Source organism: Parasteatoda tepidariorum, chromosome 1 (assembly GCF_043381705.1).
Source record: "Parasteatoda tepidariorum isolate YZ-2023 chromosome 1, CAS_Ptep_4.0, whole genome shotgun sequence".
Classification (NCBI taxonomy): domain Eukaryota; kingdom Metazoa; phylum Arthropoda; class Arachnida; order Araneae; family Theridiidae; genus Parasteatoda; species Parasteatoda tepidariorum.
This window is the reverse complement of record NC_092204.1, coordinates 52,836,133-52,857,368: the sequence shown is the minus strand read 5'-3', so window position 1 is coordinate 52,857,368 and position 21,236 is coordinate 52,836,133. Positions and strand designations below refer to the sequence as shown.

Here is a 21,236-nt window from a genome sequence, read left to right as displayed (position 1 = left end):
GTACGCTTGCGTGTGTCGCATCATCTTAACAAGTTAATTAGCATACTAATAAAATTAAACCAAAGAACATGTCAATCCAATCATTAGATCAAAAGTTGTATTTCTAATTTGAAAAATATCTTTCATGACGGTAGCTCGTTTAAAAAAATTTAAAAAAAAAACGAACACAACCAAATGTGTCTTTGAACTCAAATGATCAGTCAGTATGACACTTGTAACCTTCATTTTTTAAGAAATCGATCTTTAAGAAAAGACACGTAGTATAAGAAAGAGACAATTCATAAAAAGAATATTTCCTGCGCATTAAAGAGTTCAACAACTTGAGAGAAGAAAAAAAAACAATTTTAAATTAAAGCTTTTATCTGTTGCGTAGTTTTCGGTTATTTAACTTTCTTTTTAATAAATCGATGTTAACATTTTGCATAATTATCAGTTCATTGCGAAATCTATGTATCTCTGATGAACTGAACATCACGAACTGACCCCCACGTATCTACCTTAGATTACTTTTTTCTTCTCCGTTGCAATTTCTGGTTTAAAATCAGTAACTACTATCTATTCTAATGGATGAAGCACCAGATTCAACTGCTATAATTTTTCGAAAGAGACAACAATTCTTATACCTCTGACATCGAGATATAAATATTCTCTCTTTATGGCTAACCTTAAATTTTACAATGAAAGTCCTTCATAAATATTAATCATCATCATTAATATTTATGAAGGGCTCAATGGTTTGCAAACACAAAATATCTAACTACTAACATTAAAATAGATGAATACAATATGATTTCAAAAGCTTGTGCTTGATTTAAAAATGTGTAAAATACAATACATATAATAATCATAAAATATAACAATTTTTAAACAATAATGTATTCTACATAAATTTTTATAATTGCTTTCCAATATTTTACAAATTTGAAAATGTCTTCTTTGTAGAAGTTTTTTTTTAAGATTTTTTTTAAGATTATTTATTACAATACTTCCAAGTTATTGCTTTATCACGTGAAGGAAGTTCGTAAGAACTTATTTATCTACAGTCTCATCATACATATGACAACGATTTTTTCTCGTGTGCCAATTCCAATCCTTCACAAATTTGTCCAATATTGATAAAAAATAATATCCAATAAGGAAAAAAATAGTATACAACTTTTATATGTTCTTACATATTTTTCCAATATTGATAAAAAATGATATCCAATAAGGAAAAACTAGCATCCGGTTTTTATGCGTTCTTACAAATTTGTCCAATATTGTCCAATATTGATAAAAAAAATTATATCCAATAAGGAAAAAATAGTATCCAATTCTTATGTGTTCTTACGTATTCGTCCAATATTGATATAAAATGATATCCAATAAGGAAAAATAGTATCCAATTTTTATGTGTTTTTACATATTTGCATTTCGTAAAAAACAATATTTTAACTCGGTAAGAAAAAAAAATGCTGTTGAAATTCCCCCAAAAAATGTCTGTTTTTACCTTTAACTCCCGATAGTAAAAAAGAAATCTAAAATCAGCTTTTTACTTAAATAAAAAAAAACTATGTAAATTNAATACATATAATAATCATAAAATATAAAAATTTTTAAACAATAATGTATTCTACATAAATTTTTATAATTGCTTTCCAATATTTTACAAATTTGAAAATGTCTTCTTTGTAGAAGTTTTTTTTTAAGATTTTTTTTAAGATTATTTATTACAATACTTCCAAGTTATTGCTTTATCACGTGAAGGAAGTTCGTAAGAACTTATTTATCTACAGTCTCATCATACATATGACAACGATTTTTTCTCGTGTGCCAATTCCAATCCTTCACAAATTTGTCCAATATTGATAAAAAATAATATCCAATAAGGAAAAAAATAGTATACAACTTTTATATGTTCTTACATATTTTTCCAATATTGATAAAAAATGATATCCAATAAGGAAAAACTAGCATCCAGTTTTTATGCGTTCTTACAAATTTGTCCAATATCGATTAAAAAAATTATATCCAATAAGGAAAAAATAGTATCCAATTTTTATGTGTTCTTACATATTTGCATTTCGTTAAAAACAATATTTTAACTCGGTAAGAAAAAAAAATGCTGTTGAAATTCCCCCAAAAAATGTCTGTTTATACCTTTAACTCCCGATAGTAAAAAAGAAATCTAAAATCAGCTTTTTACTTAAATAAAAAAAAACTATGTAAATTTTTTCGTTTAATTAATTGTTTCGTTTAATTAATTGTTTCGTTTAATTAATTGTTTCGTTAAATTGTTTCGTTTCGTTGTAATTACGATGTTTAATGAACATTTTTTTCATATTTGTCCATCTATTTTTCGATTCAGTTCACTAGACGCCCTCTTTATGCTAATTGTAATAAAGTTTACCAACACAAATGGATTGCCAAACGCACGTAAAATATTTTTGAGCCTTGATTTATAATATTGTTTGAGGGAAATATGCGCATCTTTTTTTTTTTCATGATCCAAACATTTTTCTACAAACCCAATACAATTTTAAAATTTTCATATACGCTCAACATTTTTTAATTCTAGAGTGTTTCTTTTTTAAAAATCAGAAATTTAAATACATGTTGTAAAAAAGCCTATAAATGCAAAAAGAATGCAATTTTTTTTTATTGTACTTGCACATTTGCAATTGTTAAATACAATATTTTACTACGGAAAAAAAATTCACAAAATTTAATTTTGTTGCCAAAATTTCTAAAAGTGTTAATGTTTGTCTTTTGTCTGAGTTTGTGATGATAAAAAAGCATAAGTTCACCAAGTTATTTAAGTCAGAAAAAACTAATTTTTTTCTTTTGAATAACATTGCTCTATGGACATCAAAAAGTAGTTATATACAAGAAAAAAAACATGATTAATTTGATTTATCATTAAGCACTTTAACAAACAATATTCTTATGCTTAAATTAATATCAATGACATGATCAGAATTCGAATTTCTTACTTGTTCTCAAAAAATGCTATTAATATTATATACAAGGTTTAGATTTCTTTATTTCAGAAAGAAAGAAAATTTTAAAAATCTATGCAGGATTTTAAATTTTTTTAATGAACAAAGTGCGACTTTTTTAATTGAGAATCCTATTTTTAAATATTAGAAATGGCACATTTCTAAAGGAGGCACTAATTCAAAATTCTGGCCTTATTCCCAAGTTTTCCTAAGTCGAGCTCTGGTTGCGAGTATTCAAAAAATATATATATTGTACTTAGCAACAAATTTAAAATAATGATTTTTTGAAGTGATGCCAGCAAATAGAAAAAAATAACTCTAAAGTTCTTAAAAGAAAAGCACTTCTGTGATGATTCGGAATTTAAGTAAAAATAAATCTTTCGTTGATTTGGAATTCGATTTATACACTTCTTTTCTTGTTTAGTTCCGTATTGTTGAGCACTTTAATGATCAAGTGCCATAACATCAAAGTGCTTTAGCAACATAGCTATTATTCTTTTCCTTTGATCATACAGGGTGTAAAGCTGGTATTCTTTTTTCCCATTTTCAGTGACTTTGAAATGGCGACAAGATTCTACCAAAAATTTTATATCTTTTTTTTTTTTTACTTAATGTATTTTGTTTGTTTTTCAACCGTGAGTGGCATTTCAATCAACCTGAGTTCCTTGCCTCCTGCTGTTTTATAATGAAATAAGTTCAAGTTGGTAACAGATGGTTAAATATAAATTACAAGAAACAAGAACCATTTCGTCATACTATTCACCCATTGTCAGTATGTTCATGTTCTGATATCATATTTCATTTATATTTATTAAACGTCTCTTATTCTAAAAAAAATCTAAATAGATGAAGGATGTAATTGTAAAATATGCAAAAATGTTGATAAAGTAGTATGCAAAGTAAAGCCTGTAGAAATAGTTTCAAAGATTGTTTTAAACAATCCAAAATATAATAAGACTTTTAATACTATTTTAACAACAAATCGATCATTTTAATACCTCTAGTTTTCAAAGTTAAGCGTAAAGCTTGTAGAATTACTTTAAAAAGGTGAAACAAGGCAAACTGTAGACAAGATTTTTTATGCTATTTTAACAACAAATCTGCCATTTTAATATCTCTAGCTAGCAAAGTAAAGCGTAAAGCTTATTATTTTACTTTAAAAGGGTGTTTTAAGCAATGCGGAATGTGATAAGACTTCTTACACTTATTTAACAAATCGATCATTTTAATATCTCTAGTTTGCAAAGTTAAGTGTAAAGCTAGTTAAATTACTTTAAAAGAGTGTGTTAAACAATACGGAATATGATAAGACTCTTTCTACTATTTTAACACCAAATTGATCATTTTAATGTCTCTAGCTAGCAAAGTAAAGAGTAAAGCTAGTAAAATTACTTTAAAAGAATGTTTTAAACAATACAGATTATAATACGACTTTTTATACTATTTTAAGAACAAATAGGTCATTTTAATATCTCATAATTACAATATAAAAAATTGGAAGAGCACAACAAAAATATCATTGTTCTAAAATAATTCCAATAGTATAAAGACATTATTATATTATTCCTATATTGCATTTGCATTTTAAGGTTCTAGACATTCAAACGGAAAGTTTTCACGTTTTCAACGAAGCATTGCAAGAAACACAGACGACAAAGGTAGCAGACATTAATCTCAAATAAACAAAAAAAAATTGCACGCATGAGTTCTTTTACAGACAGTGTTTTCATTTGGCACTTATTTTATGCAAATTTAACAATCAAGTTTTTAACGAACTGTCAAATAATAATAAATTTAAAATTCGTTTGAATCCAGTTTTAAACACTAATAAAATAAATACTAATATATTCCAAATACAAAATTAATATTAGTAGATCTAAAACATTTAAAGGAATTATCTAAAATGCTTTTTTAATCAGTTCAAAAAGCTCATTAATAAAGAATTTAAGCTAATTTACATATTATAACATAAATCTTCTATACACACTACTGTAAACCTATAACGCATAACTTTATATTAAGAATTATATTATGAAATTTTTTATATAATTCTTTATTTTATACCTTTAAAATTATTAAGTAATTTCATAAAGTAAACATTTATTTTTGCAGAAAAAGACATTCTGTCATTGTCAGGATTTTTTTTTTTTTTTTTATTAAGAATAAGATTTAGCGAGGCTGGTTAAATGAAGATAAATAATAATGAAAAAATATATAATCTGCATAGCTAATATCAAAAACGTCGCCTGTGAATTTTACATTATTTTTCTGTTTGGAAGGCCTAAAATTGGTAGTAGATGTATTTTAAACGCGGCTTAGTAAATAAATATGTTTTTTTAATTTCACTAAATCATATTTTTTATTAAATCATTGAAGATTTTGCTTGTTTAGAACCAGACCGCCCGGTTGTTCATTGAAAGTTTTAAAACAAAAATACTGCAATCACTATAAAGAGTAAATAACTAAACTTAAAGCTCCAGCATTTTTATTTTCATTTTTTGAAGAAAAAAAGATTTTTATTTACCTTTTTCACTTTATTTATTTATTTACTTTTTTCTCGAATCTGCTTGCAAATCACCCTTGAACTTGTTCAAAATATTTACAGAATTCCTGTATTAAACTAAAACTCATTTCCACACAAATAGAAAAAAAAACGCTTTATCTTGAAAAAGTTCACATTTTATCTTTCCACGAATTTACAAAACAAATCACATCAATTCAACCTGTCTACAAATCCATTGTGTTTCAAGCCTCCTAATTTATTTTTCTCCCCTTCAAGGCTGATTGTGATGTTCCGAGTTCAAGCCCAACACAATCCTATGGTAAAAGAAAACGTCGTAAGCGAAGATCAACAGGCTCTCAATTCCTGGATTTGCATCCTGGAGATGTGATAAGTGATGTCACGATGGAAAGTCCAATGTTTCTCGTGACTAATCTCAGTCCTTCCCTTGATTCCGAGCAGACCCAGAGTGGAATAGAACAGCGTTTCATTTCAGCTGACCACACTGAAGGTCAGTATTATTTCTTAATTTATTTTTTTATTATTCTGCTTTCGACAAATAACTGGTTTTTAATTTCCTACCGAGCTATGACAGTTGTCACCATAACAAAACTAATTCACTGATCCTAAAAATCCTTATAAACGTATTAGGTCTGTATTAGTTTTAAATTTTTTTTATTCCGATGTCGACACATAACTGGTTCCTGATTTTCTGTGGAGTTATGATGGTTGTCACCATAACAAAATAAATTCATTGATCTGTAAAATTTTCATAAACTTATTAGGTCTGTATTAGTTTTTAAATTTTTTTATTCCGATGTCGACACATAACTGCTTCCTAATTTTCTATCGAGTTATGATGGTTGTCACCATAACAAAATTAATTTAATTAATGGATCCTAAAAATCCTTATAAACCTATTAGGTCTGTATTAGTTTTTAAATTTTTTTATTCCGATGTCGACACATAACGGGTTCCTGATTTTCTATCGAGTTATGATGGTTGTCACCATAACAAAATTAATTCATTGATCTGTAAAATCTTCATAAACTTATTAGGTCTGTATTAGTTTTTAAATTTTTTTATTCCGATGTCGACACATAACTGCTTCCTAATTTTCTATCGAGTTATGAGGGTTGTGACCAAATCAAAATTTTGAAAATCTTTATAAACTTGCTTTAAAGTACTGCTACTGGTCAGTATTGCTTTTTTTTAATAATTGGTTCCTAATTTTCTACCGATTTATGAGGGTTGTCGCCATATCGAAATTAAAGCTGATTTTGAAAATCTTTATGAACCTGTCAGGTCAGTATTACTTTGTAATTTTTTTTATTCCGATGTCGGCACATACATGGTTCCTACCTCGGATTATAGCTCTCGATCAACAGAACCTTCAAAATAATAGCTTTCTGCCTTAAAATATATAAGTCACTTGGTTTATATTTTAGATTTAATTTCCTCTCCCATAAAAATTTTGTTTTTTAAGGTTTGCGCCCGTCTCACAAATTTAAACAGTGTTTGCAATAAAAGTTTAAATTAACAGCGCCTTTACGAATTTTGGAGAATATGCCGATGATCATTAAAATACACTGGTTATCATAAATTAAGGAAAATTCACAAAAATCGCGATAACTCANACAAAAATACCCCCAATCATTTACTTTTTGCATATTTTAATTGGCTAACAGGTTATTAATTTCACGCTTACCTCTCAGCTTCGCTTTACTAATTATTTCACTCGTCAAATATCGTTAGTCAGGCGTTTTATGAAATACTTAAAATTTAAGACAGCTCAAAGAAAAAAATAAAAGATTGTGGAACCTAATTTTAGTACCAAGGAAGCCATTAGCAGTTCTTCATCCAATTGTGGTAAGTGTAACAATGCCACTCTAACAATTTGCAACCACACCGAAAGGGTTAAAAAGTAAGAAAAAATATTAATTAAAATAAATTCATGAACCTGTAGCGAAAATGATTGCAACTTTCACTTTACGAAAAAAAAAATCAAAACAAAACCTTGCCCATCCATTCTTTTAAAGTAATTGTTATGCGCTCACTATAGAGAAAAAGACATCCTGTTCTACGGTAATGCCAAAGAAAAGATTCGTAATGATGATGTCATAATTGCCATTATAATAAAAGAGAAAGCAATGCTTTCTGCTTTCTCGACTTTGAATTTTTCCAAGGAAGAAAAACTTTAACAGGCACGAATCGCACTCTATTGTTCTAAAGAAAAGCCCCTGAGGGGGAATAGAACAGTAAATAGTGCTTTACAGTAACTGTGGTCCCAATTGGGGGGGGAAAGGATAAAGACTAGTCGGTTAGTGGTGGAGAAAATGAAGCTTAGTTTAGGCATGGCCGCTTTCTTTCATAGGATAGCAGAAAAGGATACAGAATAGCTATCTGTTCTGTTGCCAATTAAATTCTTTCGTTGTTTATGAATGGTTAACACCAATTAGCGAAGCTTTTTAATGAAACACTAAGTGGCTGATAGCGAACAAGAGGAACCTGTCACTCTACTCAAAATCGATACTGAGTTTTGTATATGTTGATATCAATGTTGTATCAAGCAAAAATTATTTTTAATTTTCTGTGAAAATTTATAAATACTCTTGTGTTATGGTTTGAACCAACAGTTCCCAATTTCTTCGACTACGGAACCCTAATTAATCAACCTTCTTTAGTCGGAACCCTAACTTTATAAAATTTAAGGTTATTTTGAACGTTATAACCAATAAAAGACTATATTTTAAATATTTAATTAGAAGAATGAAGATTTTACATTGTTTTATCATTAATAATCTTAAATTAGGTTTTATGTCCGACAGTTAAACTTGAAAGTCCTAGTGCTATAACTAGTCTAGTAATGAATTTGTTTCTGGTGTATATACATAAGCTGAAAATGATTAAAATAGGCCGAATTATAGTTTACATTGAAATGAAAACTTAAAAGAATTGCTATAAACGTTGGAAATGGTTATTATTAAATAATATGCTCCTAACCATATACTCGCTTTACCCTAGCTCAGGAAACAATTCATAATAAATAGAATTTGTCGAAGAAAGTTCATCAACAGCTTAAACTAACAAACCGTATAAGTTGGTCGTAAACAAAGAGTTTGTAAACATTAAATTTTTTATCAATTTCTTAAATTGAAATAAAAATGTTTGCTGCAATCCCAGTCAATGTCTCGAAAAATATTAAACAAATTATCTCAATTTAAAAGGAGAAAATAGATGCTCTTAACACAAACCCACTTTACCCCATGCACCCACTTTACCCCATGTACCCACTTTACCCCACCTGACCCTATTTGATTTGTACTCTTGTATAATAGAAAATAACTATCGTCTTTAAGCAGATAATATTTAGTGTTCTCAATATTATTAAAACGCTTTTACGGTTCGTAATCCAAACCAAATTACATAAATATAATAAAAAAGAAAACTTTCCAGTTAATATGCACAAATTACTATAAGTACATAGAAATTTGCGTATATACTTAGCAGCAGTAAAACTTTCTGTATCGAAAGTAAACACAAGCAGTTTCGGTCTCTTAAAAACTAAAACATCAATTACAGCACAACGATATAATTTTAAGTAAACTAATTTTTCTATTTCTAGATTTAGTCCACATAAAGTTGAAACCCAATGGCATATGCGTCACTGCAACCACGATCTATATCATCGGAGCCATCATCGCGACAATCCAAGTGGCAATTATCTGTATCGCTGCAGTCATATTCTTGTATCGCAGAGACGACAATTTTCAAACCAAGACAAGATCTATCTCTTCCAAGAGTTGGCCATCCGTCTCGAGTCGAAGAAAACTCGTCTGCAATTTCTCTTGAAGATCAATTTACTCATTTTTAACTTTTACCCAATTTTGTTTTGTTTAATGTTTCTTTTTTTCTTTGTAAATTATTCATTTATCTAATTAGACCCTTTATTATTATCTAGTAGGCAAATTCAGAATCTTCTTCTGCGGGCAAGTAAGAACTAGAAGTGTCAAAGGTAATAAGTGCCTAAACGAAAATATTTTGACATTGAAATACCTTCAATTGTACCTGAAATGTAAACAATAACTACTTTGATTTACTTTGGAAACGATGCCACTCTTGATTCTACTTAAGGCCTATTTTAAGTCTACTTAAAAACCTATCAAGCATTTTTGGTGCAATGCTGAATTAACTGTTATGCACTGCAGTGTGAAAATGGTGATTTTTATGTCGCTGGCACTTTTAAAACCTTTTACCATATTTAGTCTTTAAATATTTTAACATTTATTTTTCTTATTAGGGTTGAATGCACAGTTTTTCTTAGGGTTTTCTACTTGAAGAGTTTGTAACGTTTTTGTTAATATTATTTAAATACGTTTAATGCATTTCAACATTTTTAAATGTTTTTACAGGATTTTAATTTTACAAACAATTTAAAATTCAAAAATTCCAGTTAACAAATTAGGTCACAACAGCGTTTTTCAAAAGTCTATTAATATCATATGCGGTATTTTTATGTACTTTATAAAGTTGCTTAACCATCTTTCATTGTTTCATATAAAATTACTTTCAAGTTTTAAAAATATTATTGCATTTATATAATTAATTAGGGTTAATTAATTAATTAGAGTTCCATCGCCTTTTATCGTAATAAAGTAAAACATTTTCCCGAAATTCAAATTAATACAGGAATACACACTATTTTGTAATGCGTCACTCTGTATATGCAACGTGTACACTTTGTATATGTGAACATTAGTTTGGTTTTTGGGAATATTTTGTGTCTTTGTGTTTGTATTATCAGCCCAGAAATGTTTGTAACAGCGATAATTTCCACGGCAGCTATTTTTGAAAATAGGTTCTTAAGGATAACTTTCTGATTTTCAGGGCACATGAAAATTATTGTCGCAAATATATTTATTTAATTTTATGACACTTGTGTACGATTCTCCCTGTAAAACTATTGTCATAAAATCTGTAAAATTTGCACAATGTTCTGATGATTGTAACTGATTTTCAAAGGAAAATTGAGGTCACAAAATAATGTCTTTAATACTTAAATGCCTGTATAAGATTGTAACTTAAGAACCCTATTTGCGACCAGAATTTAATGAACAAATTGTTAGTATTTTGTAATAACTCACTGTAAATACATCTTGATAACCCCGATGCTCAATGGGAAAGCTCAGTTTACATCATGTGATGTTTTATTTATTGAAACTTTTTATATTGTTTTGTGTTTTTAGCTTTTGTATGAGTCATCACTGCTGCTAAATGATATTCTGTAATGAAGAGAAAAATGATTTTTACTTTTCAACAGTGCACTCTTTAAAGTTGAACAGATGGATAGAGTTGGTGTTGTTTGAACATTGGATTGACTCTGACAATCCAGTCATTGACACATTTGATCCAGTGTCTATTTGCTCTTTCATGGAATTTGATAGTCGCCTTAGATTATTGTCTGAGGAAATTGAGATTTTTAAAGTTGCTAAAATATTACTTAACACCATCTTCTATTTAGCTGCTTTATTTCATATTATATTATAGAGCATATATTTGGACAACCATTTTTGGAACATTAAATTTAAATATTTTAAACAAATTCCACGATAGTTTTTCGTTTTACGCAAAAAAAAATTTTTTTTTACTCGTATTCATCTTACGTAATTTACATTGTTGATGTAATTTACTGTTGATTGTCAGATTCTAATTGTCAATCAGTAATATTATAAAATATTACTGATTGACAATTAGAGCATGGTATAAAAAACCTTTATTCGATTTAATTTACTTTTCAGTTTTGTATTTTTTACTAAATGTGTGAAAATGAGAACTAAAAATTTTGAAAATCAAAGCTTCCGGTAAACGGTTACCATATGAAAGGAATAATTTCCGAATGGATGGTTTAAATACCGTATATTTTGGCTTTATTAATCAGAATTATGGNAAAAAAAAAAAAAAAAAAAAAAACTTTTTTCTTGTATACATTAACGTAATTTACATTGTTGAAACTTCATTGAATTCGAAAATTTTGCTTACAGGATTTAATTTATTTACAGTGTATTATTTATCCTCTACAAATATTATGTACGCGATTGTGCAAAAAAAATGCATATTGATTTATTCAAAAAAGTCTTATATGAGACTAGCAATGAGTACTACAAATATACTTTTGTTATATTTCTCGAAATTTTGCAAAAAAGTATTATTATGACGAGCACAAAAAAAGTAACAGATTATATTTAATAGATGCAGAATTCCAAAATTAAACAAATACCAATTGCAATTGTCTTCGAAAATTTGAACCGATTAGCAAAATCCTTTTTTTTTTTTTTTTAATTCTAACATAAATTGTAGACTGCACTGAAAAAAAATATATGGATAAAACTATGTCAAAAGCTCGGAAATTTTTACAGTAGCACTTTGGTAATGATTTTGGTAAAATTAAGAATAAGGTTTCCTAGTATGTATTAAAATTTGGTAAATGTGGTAAAATTTGATGATTTTATCAATGCATAAGAGCATGGCATAAAAACCCTTTATTACATTTACTTTTCTGTTTTGTATTTTTTACTAAATGTGTGAAAATGGGAACTGAAAATTTTGAAAACCAAAGTAACCGTTCCGGTAAACCGTTACCATATGAATGGAATAATTTCCGAATGGATGGTTTAAATACCGTATATTTTGGCTTTATTAATCAGAATTATGGCTTCTTTTTATTTTTACCAAAAGCATCATTACCATACAGTACGGCAATTTAACCAGAATCTTCTTCTTCGTATAAGCATTCTCTTTCAGTACAGGTTGAAATAACATCCAGTTTTCAAAAAGTCCTAGATCTGTATATTTATGTCAGTTATATTAATGTTATATGTAATTGTGTGTTTAATAATCAGAATTTAAAATCTAAGCTACTTTAGAACGCAATCTATTCATGGAAATTTATGTTTTTAATATAAATTTTCAAAATTTATTACGGAATTATCATTTTGCTAGCATTACAACGAAGGCAAATATTTCAATTTTGTATCAATTTTGTATCAATCCTTTTGTGTGAATGATATTTGGGTTTTCTATGGTGGTGAATGTTTCTTCGGGTGACCGGTAAATTTATCGGTTTAATATTCATTGTCTATTAGCTTCTGTGATCATTTGTTTATTATTTGTACTACATATGAATGTCAATAAAATAATTTGTTTTCTTATATTGCCTGAATATTTATTTTTCTTAAATTTTCAACAAATAAGAAATAATAAGTATTAGATTAGGTGAATTAACTGAAATAATTTATTTTTAGTTAATACATTTTGCAAACTGATTTTTTCTTGCAACTACATCGTAAAAAATTCCGGATTGAATTAGGGTAAGAAGTACCGGCACTCAGGGTGGTGGCACTTTTTACCGTGAAATCCATTTTGTTCGGAACTTGTTACGGAACAAAGTATCTGCTAAACCATAATTTTTTTAGTGATAATTACCGTAAAATTACTAACCCACACTCATTAAATAAAATATTATTGCAAAAATACGGTATAATATCTTAGGGTAAAACGGAATAAATAATTTTACGGTAAAATGCATTATAAACAACAGATTAAGTTTTGATCCAATCGGCTCTTATGCTTTTTAAAAACTAGTATATATAAGAAAATTCCGGGAAATTGTTATTTATCAATGAAATTGAAATTAGAGTATTCTAGAGTACTTAATTATGCACCTAGAGCATCTAGATTGCGTTTAGATCTCAAAAGTCTCATTTGTGGTTAAAATATTCAAATAAGTTGAAAAAATATGTTAATACATTTTTCTAAATTTCTGAAAATTAATATCTGATAGTCAAAACAGCGGATTCAATGTGAATTCCAAAAAGTACTAAATTTCTTTCGAAATATTTTCCAAAAAAATACTTACAATAAAATAATAAATATAAAATGCTTCACGAACATCAGAAAAATTCCATACCACCAGAAAAACAAATACCTAGGTAGAGTACCGAGTGTCTCAACAGTTAGAGAAAACAATTAAAGCTAAAAGAAAGGAAATAAAAATGTCCAGTTCAATGCCTACGGTTGAGGAAGCCAAAGATTTAATCACACGAAGTTTCAAAATTAGCTATGAAGTTTGTCAACAGAGGGCGTTGCTAACCAACATACCATAATACAATATTTTCAAAATAATCATCTTTTACAGAAATAATGTGGTGCTGTCTCAGAAAAAGTTATATTTCTGTTGGAATGTTCTTTCATCAGCTCTTGCAACAAACAAATAGTGGTTTTTTATTTGTTACCATCAATTAATAATTTTTGAAACTAATATTGAAACTCTACTTTATTAAATATTTAAGCAGAATGCAGCAAACCATTTTTTTCTAAGTAGAACTCTGTAAACCATACAGTTTTTCCTTCTTCTGCTTCTCTTTAATTAATTTTTGTGGATTTTAAATAAATTGAACATTTACTTTTCAGAAAAGTAAAATTGTAAGTATTTATTTTGCGTGTTTAGTCTCACAAGTGAGCTACATTGCCAGTGGAATAAGCAACAATGAGAAACTTATTATATTTCTAAAATGTGTGCTTTAATGAAAAATAATTTTTCAACTGTAATTTATTAGTTTAAGAGTCCTTATTTTATATTGTACTGAATACGATTTATTTAGTTAATTTCGAATGAAAACTGAATACCAGACAAAAGAAAGGAACATGTAAGCGTTAATTTTATTTTGCAACTATCTAAATACCCGTTCATCGTACGAAATGAAAAAAAGACAATAATCAATAAATCAGTATTATTCAATACAACGAAACCATACTCAAAACTAAAAAAACATACATCGACACAATTAAACTAAAACAAGTCCAATTTTTTTCTGTAACTACTTGCTATCCTTCCTGGTAGCAAAATAAATATTAATTATATTCAGTATCATTTGGTATGACGCTATTGCTTGTGGTCTACTCTTAATAGTCACAAATTACCATAATTAACAATTTTCCATGATGTCTATCCCTTTCAATAGTCCATAAAAGCCTTCTATAGCTATCTTGCTAACAATATTAGTATATATATTTAGTACCTATATAAAACACTAATTAACATGTTTCCATTAGTACCCATTGCTAAAATTATTTAAGAATCATTGACGTCCGTTATGCGTTATTTATATAGTTTTTAAACATGAGTGACATTTTCCATTAAATTAGCTTTTTGATACAAATCTTTTTTTTTATTTCAATTTTACCTAAAACCAACCACATGGTTTCATATACCTTTTAAAATACGAATTTGAAAGCCATCATATTTCTTCTAGAAATTATGAACGCTGATTTTAGTTGTGAAAACCAAACACAGAAAAACCAAAGATAAATAATTTATAAAAACGTGACATAAAACTAATCTTCATTGATTAGAGCTTCAAACAAGGAAATCATTCAAATTATAAAATATTTAACGAATCCTATTTAAAACTCTTTCTTGTGGATGTATCGAGTAAAACGGTAGTCAAAAGGAGTTTTAAAGTAGACAAATATGTTCACCGTATCTTTAAACGTATGTACTCCAAACTTGGTGAGGATCGGTTCAGAATGGAGGATTTGTATAAGATACATACATTTACAAAAATACAAACATTCTGCTTTATTTATATAGATTCTGGAAGTTTTCTATCCAGTATTCAATTCATTAGGTTGAAACTGTAAATTTGTGTACAGGAAAAAAAACTGCTGAAAATCATATCTCATTTTTTCTTCTGTTTTAGAAAAAAAATTATCCAGATTATTTTTTAATTATAATCTTAATAACTCTTCCAGGATCTAGACTGAAACTGTTCAAACAGAAAATTAAAATTGTTTAAATCAGATTACCAATAAAATTCACGGCAATTCATGAGTACATCGCAAATTGAATTTTAAAAAAATACTGTGTTACACTTTCTGTATTTATAAAGATACTTATGTTGCATTTTCTGCATTTTTACGCTTGTCACCTGCCATTACACATCATATTGGTATTTAACGTAATAAAAACATCTCACTTGCGATCAAAATATTTATTGAGAAATGTCAAACTTTTGCTATACTATGTCTCTCAAAATGTATATGTATTTACATTGTATCAAATACATCAGAAATGAATTTTTTTCTTCGGTTTTTTTAAAGAATATTTCTTCTAAAACGCATACCATTTTCTGAAAATAATAGAAAATGGCTCAGAATATGTGTTTGAAGTTCCATGTACTCTACATTATTCTTCTAAGTTCGATGTCTCATTTCAAATCATTGTTTTCAAAACTGAACAATATAATACACAGAAAGTCATATGCTCAGTTGATTCTATACCTAGTGTCAGTGTCATAAATTCTTCACAGGTGATGCGTTGCCACATTTTTCTGACACAGAATACAACGCAAACAATTTAAGTTACAGTTCGATTCACGTTCAACGAACCTGTCGCGTCTAATTTGATGAGTGAAAAATACTTTTAAAAAAAGTGCTAAGACTTAAATAACAGTGAGAAGGATTATTGCGTCGTGATTCCCAGTTTATGAAAGAAAAGTAAGAAACATATCTTCTTAATTCCCTCAGACTTTAGATTTTTGAAGATGGTTTTTGGCAGACGATAAAGATTTAAATTCTTTTGCAGACGATAAAATAGAAAGTGAAAAAGATCTAGTGTCGCCCAAAAAATTTCTACTTTCAGGAGAGAATCGGATTCCTTAAACGCTGTAATGTTCTTTAAACTGGATAATGATGATATATTGTAGATAACCTTAACTACAAAGCAATATAAACCAAATTAAAAATTTAATCAAGGAATCTAAACTTCATTTATAGGACTGAACACCAAAAAATTAAACATAAAAGAGCTATAATTGTTGTAGTACTAACAGTTGGACTTAACTTGGCAGCAAAAAGTAAGTAAAGAAAAATTAATTGCTAAAAATACTTCCAAATATGAAAGGGAAAAAACTAACTATACGCTTAAAAGTTTTTGTTTCAAAAATTATAGTTTGCATACAATTATTTTTAGTTGACCGTTGTGTGATTAATTCCTTGTTCTTGTTTTATTTTTAAGACCATTTCTAATAATCTATCTTTATTTTCGAATTTTTTCATCTCATTTTTCTAATTTAAATGTAAAGACTTTCTTTATGATCTTTTTATGTTAATTAGAATGTTTTCATCACAATTATGTATGTTTTACAAACTACATCCAAATATAAATGGATTTTTTAGAAAGGCATTGTTTAATATATAATTTTAGAATCCTTATTAAAAATAAAATTGCAAAAACCTAGACATAAGACATTAAAAATTTATATTTAGGTGAGATCGGAATAAAGAACGCTATCAACATTGATCGAGCATTATTGAGTTCAATCTCAGTAGAAAGGGAAACTCAAAACCAGTTTGTTTGCTAACTTAGGCATTCCAATAACTTTTAATCTATAGAATAATTGTTGGAAACGCCATTCATTTTCATTAAACAAATGAACTGCTGTTGATTATTATCTAGTGGGATTGATATTCATAATAATTCGTCCGATCTTGATAATACTTTGAGATATTTTTCTTATATTAATTTTAACTTGTGAATTTTATAGAGTGTTTTCATTTTTGACAATATTCCAAATAAATTTTGAGTGCGGTGATCACAAAACACCCTATGTAGCAGATAAACAATTTCTGATATTAAACACCATTTAAAATCATTCATTAAAGATACCCTATTTTTATGAGCGTTTTCATATTATAAATTTCAAAATACAACATTAAAGGTTATTTAATTTAAATATAAATTTATGCTTTAAAAAAAAAGAAAAAANAATAAAATTAAAAAAAAAAAAAAATAAATAAAAAAAAATAAAAAATTTCATGTAGAAAAAATTTTGACGAATAAATTTGGCGCTATGTAACATGAAAACAAAATGACATAAAGTCCTTTGGCATTGTTTATAGTACACTCTTATTGACCCGAAAAATACATGATAATTACGATCTAATTTTTCTTACATGAAAATCCAGACTTCCTAAGTTTCATCAGCATGAAATTAATAAAAGTTGTTTGCCAGCAAAATATTTCTTGATTCTCAATTTAACAGTAGTTACCTGCATTTTTTATACTTCTTTTTTATTGCTTTTTTATTTCGGTAATTATTTCAAATTAATTGGTCAAAAAAATAATTGGTCCAATTAATTAGTCCAAACTAATTGGCCCAAATTAATTAGTATAACTTTTATCCCAGTAGAATTGGAAACCAAATCTATGCTATTAGAATAAAATATTTTGGAATCTTCAAATAAAATACTTTTTAATTTAATATAGCAATATGTTTATCATTAAGGAACAAAAAATAGGTGTAGCAATCTTGGGGGTTAGTGAGTAAAGCGAGTAGGAGGCAGAACTCCCTAGTTTATTAAAAAATCTATGGAGGCGTGGTAAAAACAAGCTATTTTGTAATTAAATTTAAATTTACAAACCAAAATTTATTGTTTAGAATTTAGTAAACTTTCAGATTTAAAACTTTGAATAAAGTAAATTTATAGAATAAATGCAAACAAATTTATATAATTAATAAACATATATTCAGAAAAAAACTGTAAGAATAAATTAGACAACAAATACTAAATAATTGATACTTTTCTAATTGTTTAACACTACCAACAGCTTGATTTCAGTAGAACCTAAAGAAAACATTTTTTTATAAAAGAGTTAAAATTTAAAAAGAGTTAAATCGTTCATTAAACAGACAAATATTTTTTAAAGCAAAAAAAAAGAGAAATTTTAATAGGATATTTTAGCTAAGATCTCGCCNAATTTATATAATTAATAAACATATATTCAGAAAAAAACTGTAAGAATAAATTAGACAACAAATACTAAATAATTGATACTTTTCTAATTGTTTAACACTACCAACAGCTTGATTTCAGTAGAACCTAAAGAAAACATTTTTTTATAAAAGAGTTAAACTTTAAAAGGAGTTAAATCGTTCATTAAACAGACAAATATTTTTTAAAGCAAAAAAAAAATGAAAAATTTTAATAGGATAGTTTAGCTAAGATCTCGCCATTTAGATTTTTTTAAAAACATGTGAGCGCATTAAAGATAACGGTCAAAAAGGTTTTCCGCGTTCCAACCAAATCTTCATTTCTTAAAAAAAAAAAAAAAAAATGAGGTAATATTGCTGAGAAAAATCTTCTTTTGGAGTACAGACTTATTGAAGATAACGGGATGAAACTAAGAGTTAAATGAGGCGAAAAATGGCTCTTATTTCGCAGTTATAGTTTCAAATATACGCACTGAAGTGCAAATCAACTCTTTTTACAGCTCATGAGTTTTCTTTTCACTGCCCGAAAATAAGACATTTTACGACTTCCCCTATCGTCTGCAAAAAAGTAAAGTTTCTTAACCATTTTTTTTTTTAAATCTAAGAATTCTAGCTAAGGTTCAAAACCACACCTACCCAGTTCAGTAAACAGAGAGAAAAAAAAATTGTTTTAAAAGTAACCATCTGTTTTTCTTGTATACAGGGGAAAATGACTTCTTTTCTACGATTGTAATGCTGCAATTTATTCCTTAAAACATTCTAATCTATGACGCTTGGGATTTAAGGACCCACTTACTGTTCGATGAAGAAATATGGCTGCAATTTTGAATATTAACTCTGCCATCAATATTGGTTTCGTACTTGATGTTCTTTATCAGTTTCGGTCATGCTCAAATGTTTACCGATGCGAAACTATGCTCATCTATTTCACTTATAAACATCTTTCAATGACATTTTCGAACTGATTTACTTCATAAATCTTCGCAAGAACATGTGTATAATTCGCAAAAGTAAAATATCGGGACATTTACAATCCCAGAATGTCATTTACTCAACATTTATGTGCTTGAAAAAACCATTGATGATGATTAACCTCTTCACTGTCGGATTTTTTTTTTAGAATATCCGACCCTAAAAAAGCATTTTTTTTCTTCTTATTGCTGAAAATTAATTTATGTTCTAACCTTAAATTCAAAAATGCAAAATATTTTTGGCAGCAAGCATTTTTTCAGCTTGACCTATTAAGTGTTGAATTATGTGATGTCCAATCCACTGATCTACAGTTTTCCTTGCAATGCACGCAAGTTTCATTTTAAAAAAGCACTATGACAGCATATTAACTATATTGCTTTAAGGTGTTTAAAATAAATATCTGCATAAAATAATTATTAAAATTTAGTTAAAATTATTTAGGAAAATAATTTTCCAATTATACCTTTGAAACAGCTATACAATCAGTCTTGGGCATCAGAGCGTAAAAACCACAATTATTTTGACTAACTATTTTGTCATGCAGCTGTAACACTAATGAAAGAGAAATTGCAGAAAGAACAAAAGGATTTTGATTTCAACTCAAGGCGAGAAATCTCACTGGGAAAATTGTGAAGAAAGTGGGACTAATTGAGCCATCTCTTAGCAATATTCAGAAATACAAAAATAATCGCGGGATTTAAAGAGAGGTCGTGTAAGTAGCGACGAATTCAATTTCAATGATGCAATTTTTCTCTTCATCGCATGGCATGCGTCACCGACCATACAGGCACAAAATCGCCAATCGTATGAGATGCGACACCGACAGAGAACAGGTTAAATGTTAGAAAATGTTCGGATCTAACGGGGAAAATGGTTAAATAACAATTTATACAAATGTCATTGTACCACAATCAAAGAAAATAGTCAAATAACTATAAATGAGATGGTGATCAAACTGTTAACTAAGAGAAAAATCGTTTATTAACTGTTTCCACTTAATACGGTTAAACAACAAGAAAATTCTCCCAACAATTAAGCTCACCTAATGATGCCACTTAGTTCTTAGCAACTGCGTACATGTTATAGCCGAGAGGGATGGTCTGTCAGTCTCATGAACGACAGAACTGAGGGTCGAGTCCCAGCGTTCTCACTACAATTTTGCTTCATTTTCCTTCAGCACATGAAGAGTTTCCTGTCTCCTGAAATCCTCAATTTGTGTCCTGCACTCTCCATTGCCCATTACCTAACAAAAAACCTAGCTCTTATGTCCAGTTAAACTTCTTTTTTGCGGTTTTGAAACTATGCTAGCTGTAAAATGGTTAAATAACCGTGCAGTTTTGTATTCATGGTTCTTTTAACCATACTAGTTATAAATGGTTTCAAAACCGTAAGGATAAAAAATGCTCTTTACCGTAAACTTTAAGGTTAATCTGATGGACAGACTGCTCCCGGTTGTTTTACCATAATTTAAGAATGAAAATTCCAACAGTGTCCTAGTACCACTTGAGTAAAATTCCACTGCTTTTCAATTTAAAATAGAAATTCCTTTACTTTTATAAGAATTCTTCCTTCACATCAAACAGCAATATATATATATATATATATATGCAAACATTTTAAATAGAAAGTTCGTAATAATAATAACTGTACATTGTCTAAAACTCGTAAAAATCTTTAAGAAAAGCAATTGGTTAAAAAACGAAAGAAAAATAAACTCTTGATTTTATATGCATGCATATGTTTCCATTACTTACTCATTTAATTATTCTTTTTTCGAGAGCAGTTAGATTTTGCACTTTCACGTAGCATTCCCTGTGTTCACGTACGTAAGTTCTGTGCAGCTTACTATTCTACAAACAACCTCAGTTCTTTGCAGGGCTTACGTTGACCCAGCGTGCGAGAGTCAGCCGGGCGCTACGTAAGATGATAAATTATCCTTATTAATTTCATTAATAT

At 28.1% G+C, this 21,236-nt stretch overlaps 1 protein-coding gene and 2 long non-coding RNA genes across 3 annotated transcripts in view; 2 read left to right on the top strand and 1 right to left on the bottom strand.

The window, feature by feature from the left end:
• Positions 1–10,290, top strand: part of LOC107452034 (uncharacterized) — a 151,644-nt gene extending 141,354 nt beyond the window's left edge. The window contains exons 11-12 of the mRNA XM_043044315.2: positions 5,758–5,989; positions 9,104–10,290. Of these exons, the coding sequence (XP_042900249.1) occupies positions 5,758–5,989; positions 9,104–9,330 (459 nt within the window). The 3' untranslated portion in view covers positions 9,331–10,290. The remainder of the gene's footprint in view (positions 1–5,757; positions 5,990–9,103) is intronic.
• Positions 1–21,236, bottom strand: part of LOC122269752 (uncharacterized) — an 84,568-nt gene that overhangs the window by 40,572 nt on the left and 22,760 nt on the right. The gene's annotated exons all lie outside the window — the stretch shown is intronic.
• LOC139425407 (uncharacterized) overlaps positions 15,909–21,236 on the top strand; it is a 36,179-nt gene continuing 30,851 nt past the window's right edge. The window contains exon 1 of the long non-coding RNA XR_011636661.1: positions 15,909–16,032. This is a non-coding gene — a long non-coding RNA (uncharacterized lncRNA). The remainder of the gene's footprint in view (positions 16,033–21,236) is intronic.